Source organism: Pundamilia nyererei, unplaced genomic scaffold (genome assembly GCF_000239375.1).
Source record: "Pundamilia nyererei isolate P.nyererei 1_Seehausen unplaced genomic scaffold, PunNye1.0 scaffold01783, whole genome shotgun sequence".
In the NCBI taxonomy this organism is placed as follows: Eukaryota; Metazoa; Chordata; class Actinopteri; order Cichliformes; family Cichlidae; genus Pundamilia; species Pundamilia nyererei.
Window position 1 is genome coordinate 2,688 of NW_005189184.1, and position 5,824 is coordinate 8,511.

Below are 5,824 nucleotides of genomic sequence, written 5' to 3' on the forward strand. Positions count from 1 at the left end.
TGTAGAACTGCATCATCGTCCGTGTTGGCAGGTTGAATTTCTTCAGCTGCCTCAGGAAGTACATCCTCTGCTGGGCTTTCTTGATGACGGAGGTGATGGTGGGCTCCCACTTCAGGTCCTGGGTGATGGTGGTACCCCCACCATCACCCAGGATGTAATAAATTATTTATTACATCACCCTGTGATGTAATAAATTTACATCACAGGCCCAAAAAAGGAAGTCTTCACAATATCTCTTACTTAGAAGATTTTAAAGCTAAGTTTCAACATGCTAGAACCTACACTCATTGGCCACATTATTAGGTACTTATTCAAGCTGGAGCCCAACCGATGTACTGACCAATATATCAGGACTTATAATGGCCAAAAGATGAAAAACGCAAAGATGAAACACCCAGAAGAGCATCTGTGAATGCATTCAAACCTTGAAGCAGATTGGCTACAGCAGCAGAAGACCACAGGCTGTCACTCTTGTCAGCTAAGAACAGGAAGCGGAGACTACAATTCACACGTGCTAACTAAAGTTGACCAAATACAGAAGACTAGAAAATGTTGCCTGATCTGATGATTTTTGCTTTCTGCTGCAACATTTGGCAGGGTCTGAATTTGGTGTAAACAAAGTGATAGCACAGATCTATCCTTGTATCAACAGTTAAGGATGGTGGAGGTGTGATGGCGTAGGTCAGTGATTGTTAAAGTGTGGGCTGCCCCACCCCCGGCAGGCCACAAAAGGTACTGCAGGTAGAAATTCAGTTTGTAATTACTCACAAGTATGTACACTTAAATGTATAAATGTATATAAATGTTTATCTGAAACAGAAATTAAAATTGGTAACTGGAGGTGGTTAGTTTGTGATATTACTCATTACTTTAACTTAAACTCTGTATTGAAGGAGTGGGTCACACATTGGCCTTAACACTTTTCATACGACTGCACAACATTAGCAATTTATAGCTAATGTGGTTTGTGTTTTTGGAATAACATTTTCAATGAAATACGTCATTTTCGTTTGGTCTTTAACATTTATATTGGAGTTTAAGATTTTTTGGGACATTTTCTTGGTACATGGCTCCTTTGTACCAGCTGTTTAAATGTCACATCTTAGCTGACGTTGCTGACCATACGCATCCCCTTGTGACCACAGTGTAGTCATCTTCTGATGACTATTACAAGCTCTTCCATCACATTGCAAAGCTCAGGCCGTCTCAGACTGGTTTCTTGAACATGACAATGAATTCACTGTAGTAAAATGGCCTCCGGTCATTAGATCACAATCCAACTTGGCCTTTCAAAGTGGAACAGGAGTTACATCATGGATATGCAGCTGACAAATCTGTGACGCTGTCAAGTCCACAAGCACCAAAATCACTTTGTTGAATCTTTGCCATGAAGATTTAAGACGGGACTGAAGGAAAAAGAGAGGCGCAACTAGAAATGTGTGCCTAATTGAATGACCGGCACTTTCGGGCCACCGTATGTAGTTTGGTCTTACAAATTAATTTAAGTTAAATTACAGAAACAAAACTCACCCGCCTCTTCTTATCCATACAGTCGTAATAAATGTTGACAAATTCTTCTGAATATCTGCATGACTGGTCGGCATGAGTCCTGAAATCCTGAAGAGATAACTACGTATTACTCAAAGCTGGACACGGTGATTTAACGTGTGTTTTTTTTGGAAACGGCATGGAAAAGCTTACCAGGGTGGTTGCCATATGAACGGATAAATTATTGGAAACAACTCAAAACAAAAATATTACAAAAAGACCGAGAAAACAAGAAAACAATTCAGACTTCTTTTCTTCTCTTGTTATTCCTTTAGCAACCAACAAATTTCTATCACACTGGGTATTACTTCCTCGGGGCACCAACTCTGCCTACCAAAATAAGATGTCAGTACAATCTTTCAGACTCATTTAAGCTTCTCTCTTCCGAGTTCCACTTTCATGTCGTGTTTTTTACATTTTAAGGAAACAATAGTGGTAGTAAATGTTGACTAACGCGGAAGTGGCGTGGCAAAGTCAGTACCATTTTGGTGATGGAGTTTTAGTTTGAAAAGAAAAGGTCGACCAGCGCGGAAAGAGAACTCATAATTTCCTGAGTCATTGCTTCTGTGGTTTATTAAACGAAATAACTAAAGAGTATCCTCAGTAAGCTTTAATATATTTATTTGGACATTTAGCTATATTTTAAGAATGGAGGGGTCTGTGTCCAATGTGGAGGTGTGTAACTTTGCTTACACGGGGCAGTTTGAGAAATTAAAACAGTGCATCCTGTCAGATAAAACGCTTGCCTGCAAAACAGACCAGGTAAGAACACATGACCCACCAGTACAGCCTGCGGGAATTCGTTTGTCCCTACAGGAAATCGGAATAATAATTTTCTTTTTAAAGCAACACAACTTTCTGTGATTTCAGGACCGGAGAACCGCGCTGCACTGGGCTTGTTCTGCTGGACACACCGATATTGTGGAGTTTCTTCTTGACATGGGAGTTGAAGTGAACCTGCAAGATGATGTAAGTTTATTTGTGGGTACATTAATTCTTTCCTTCTGTAGACTTTTCCCTATAAGGTGCCATGTGACCATTAATACAAGAGATATACTGATGAACACATTGTTTCAGAATGATGCCACTGATGTCTGTGTTTTGTTTTTCGCTCTCAGGCTTCGTGGACCCCTTTGCACATTGCAGCATCTGCAGGCAGAGAAGACATCGTGAGATCTCTGATATCCAAAGGAGCTCAGCTCAACTCAGTTAATCAAAATGGATGCACCCCTCTGCACTACGCCGCCTCCAAAGACAGATATGAGGTAACATCCACAGGTTGCAGTATTAGTCCTCCATACTTCTGCAGTCAGTTAATACAGTTGTGTTATCTCCCCGTTTAGTTCAGTGGTGCTTTGTTTCTGCACATAATTAATTATATAGTGTTGTGCAAAAGAGTTTGGACATTTGTCTGCTTTTTCCACTTATCTTCGGTCCAGTTCTTATACCTCACAAATTTCAGAGAAGTATTTTTTCCACATAAGCCACATAACACTAACCTATGAATCATTCAAACAAACAAAAAAAGACACCTAACTCAAGGAATGAGCCAGTGTTGGCTGCACATAACAGACGAATTAGCAAAGAACCAATTTTAAATAGTATCTTTAGGCACTTTGTTACTAGCAGCTTGTCATGAAAACACAATTCATTCCCATTTCTTTAGTTAAATCTACAATAATGCCAGAGATAAAAAAAAAAAAGATTAAGAGGCATAAAATGTCTTGTACGCCAAAAACATGGCAAACCTCACCACGGTGTGCAGTATGTCCTTTAAATGAAAGTGGACAAGTGGACGACAAAAGAAGTGGCAGGCAATCTACAACAAATGCAACAATATATTTAAGTCATTTTCTCAAAAAATAGGAAAAATCAAGGAAAGACCTGACATAGAACCTGAGAAGATGCATCTCGCACTTCTGTTGACCCATCTGCTGTTCACTGAAGCCTCAGAAATGGTCTCAGCTGAAGGTTGGCTATCAAGAAGCCATTCTTAAGGAAGGAAAATAAGGACAAAAAGGCTCAAGTATGACAAATTACACAAGAACTGGACTGAAATCGGTGGCAACACATCTGATGGAGTGCTGAATTTAAATGTGAAACTTTTGGTTAAAATTGTTGTCAGTGGTGTAGCTCAGGGGAGAAGTACAGCTGTGTGAAGTAGTGAAACATTTGAAGCAGCTGTGCCAGGATTGTACTGAGGTTTCAAAACAATTTCCACAGTGACACCCACTGGCCACTTTTACTATTGTCATGTCTTGATGATGTCTACTCTGTGAACACACAACAAACGTGTTTTGCACAGTTCTAAATAAAGCTATAAGTTATACCAGGCTAACAATAAGTATGACCAGTGCATGATTTGTAGAAATCCTCATTGGCCAAAGCCAGAAAAACTTTGAGACTGATGAAGCATGTCTCACGCATGTACACACGTGTTAATATATTAAAGACTCTGCATTTAGTTATTTATTTTTATTTATTTTTAATACAAATTACCTCCTCAGCCTTGGAAAAACTACAATTAAACAGTACACTTCTTGTGGGTATATATTGGTTTTAAGTTTTGTTTGTTTTGTTTTGTTCTTTTTACTTTTTTCCAAGATGTAAACATTTGAATAAACAGCACATCATTGCTCCAAATACATTAGTGCATCATGTGCTCTTAGAACAAATGCATCAGTGAGGTATGTATTTTTTTGACTTCTACAGTGCCATCAGTAATTACACTGTGAATACTGTGGGTGACACTAAACCTGGCTGTGGTTGCTGTTGCCACTCCTGGTGCTGCAGATGACTCTTAAGCTTTTTTACCCACAACCTTAAAAGCCTGATAGGGTATTTTCAGATTTATACTGTAGGCATAAAGGGGTAGAACTGGTGCCCGCTGGTATTTCCATAGTTTGCGATGTCATCAGTTTTTGTTCTACACTTAGACACAGTGGGTAAGCCCCTGAAAGCTGAAGTGAAACACACCAAGACTTCAGTCAGCTATGGCCATGTGATCTGAGCTAATGCGTCCTAAGCATTTTGAAAAAAGATAATTATGCAAAGTAGGACTTTTCAGGGCCCAGTTTACCCGACATTAGTACAATAACACTGGCTCTTAATATAGTAATAATCATTAGGAATGATTGCATATTAATTCAAATTAATTGTTTATCTGTTGCTGTTATTTATTTATTTATTTTTTTCAAATTTTGCCCTCGCTTCCTGCAGGTGGGCCCTGTAATATGCTACAGGTGGGGTGCTGAATGGTGGGTTACACCGGTGGGTTTCTTGTTCTCTACACAAGCTCTACTGGTGCTTCACACACAAATGTAGAAAGTGCAACAGAACACAGGAAAGGGGGATAAATGCACTTCAATAGAGTAAGCATGGCAGGAGGCCAGCTTGAGACTGGGGCATCCATGGGGGAGGCAGGTGTTGGACCCTACAGCACACCTTTATTCTGTGGCTTGCCTTTGCTGGAATGTCTAAAAGCCCTCCTCTTCTTATTAAGATAATTTTCATTACATTTTTTTCTTTCTTCCCGTATAGTATGACTAATGTACCTTTGTCTGCTGCTTTTACTTTCCTCACATCAAGATAAACAGCAATCCCATCACCTACACCCACAACCGTCTTGCTGTTTCTTGTTATCTTTTTTTTTCCTTATTACCCCTGTGTTACCACCCCTTTATTATCGCTGCGCCCTATACACACAGGGCTTGGCTTATGAGTAACCACTCTCTGTCACCTATAAGTCACGCCCTGTACACGCAACAGGTTATTAAATTTTTGAAACATGTTCTCATCCAGGGTACCAGGATTCGATTGTGCCTTTTCGTCTTTTCTTAGATCAGCATAAAGTTTTCTCTTTAGAATGAAACTTGTAGATATGAGCTTTAGTACTTTTAAGGAAACCCTGTAGGAATAAGTAAAATATAATTATAGGTTGCTTATACTTCTCAAATGTGCAAAACAAAACAGCTTTTCTTTAACAATAAACTTGTTGTGCTGAATATTTGTCTCCCCCTTGTGGCACATAGAGGTATTACAAAGATACCGTCAACACGTGCTTGTAATGTGTTCCCGCTGTGTTCACTGCTTATGTACAGTTCTCTTTCATAGCATTCGTTTCGTGTCTCACTATGGGAACGCCTCCTGCGTGACCTCATCAGAAGCTCAAATACCATTACGCCAGCCCTTACAGGCTGGCTAGGTGACGCCCATGTCAGGAGGGGCCAGTGCCTCCCTATATAATAGGCTGACATAGCGTCAGATGTCATTCAAA

General features: G+C 39.8%; 2 protein-coding genes across 2 annotated transcripts in view; one reads left to right on the plus strand and one right to left on the minus strand.

Annotated features, from left to right (window-relative positions):
• The window catches only part of nxt2 (nuclear transport factor 2-like export factor 2), a 4,550-nt gene extending 2,681 nt beyond the window's left edge, over positions 1–1,869 (minus strand). Inside the window, exons 1-2 of the mRNA XM_005755524.2 lie at positions 1,702–1,869; positions 1,531–1,617 (exon numbers count right to left, since the gene is read on the minus strand). Of these exons, the coding sequence (XP_005755581.1) occupies positions 1,531–1,617; positions 1,702–1,716 (102 nt within the window). The 5' untranslated portion in view covers positions 1,717–1,869. The remainder of the gene's footprint in view (positions 1–1,530; positions 1,618–1,701) is intronic.
• A 199-nt stretch (positions 1,870–2,068) lies between these two features.
• On the plus strand, positions 2,069–5,803 carry LOC102198429 (26S proteasome non-ATPase regulatory subunit 10-like). Its single transcript, XM_005755523.1, has 4 exons — positions 2,069–2,310; positions 2,419–2,517; positions 2,667–2,813; positions 4,768–5,803. Exons 1-4 carry the CDS (start codon positions 2,197–2,199, stop codon positions 4,870–4,872), a joined length of 465 nt encoding a protein of 154 aa, XP_005755580.1. The 5' UTR covers positions 2,069–2,196; the 3' UTR covers positions 4,873–5,803.
• The last annotated feature ends 21 nt before the right edge of the window (positions 5,804–5,824 follow it).

Coding starts and splice junctions, on each gene's coding strand:
- LOC102198429 (XM_005755523.1), top strand. CDS start 2,197: ATGGAGGGGTCTGTGTCCAATGTGGAGGTGTGTAACTTTGCTTACACG. Junction 2,311..2,418: donor TTGCCTGCAAAACAGACCAG/GTAAGAACACAT, acceptor CTGTGATTTCAG/GACCGGAGAACCGCGCTGCA. Junction 2,518..2,666: donor AAGTGAACCTGCAAGATGAT/GTAAGTTTATTT, acceptor TTTCGCTCTCAG/GCTTCGTGGACCCCTTTGCA.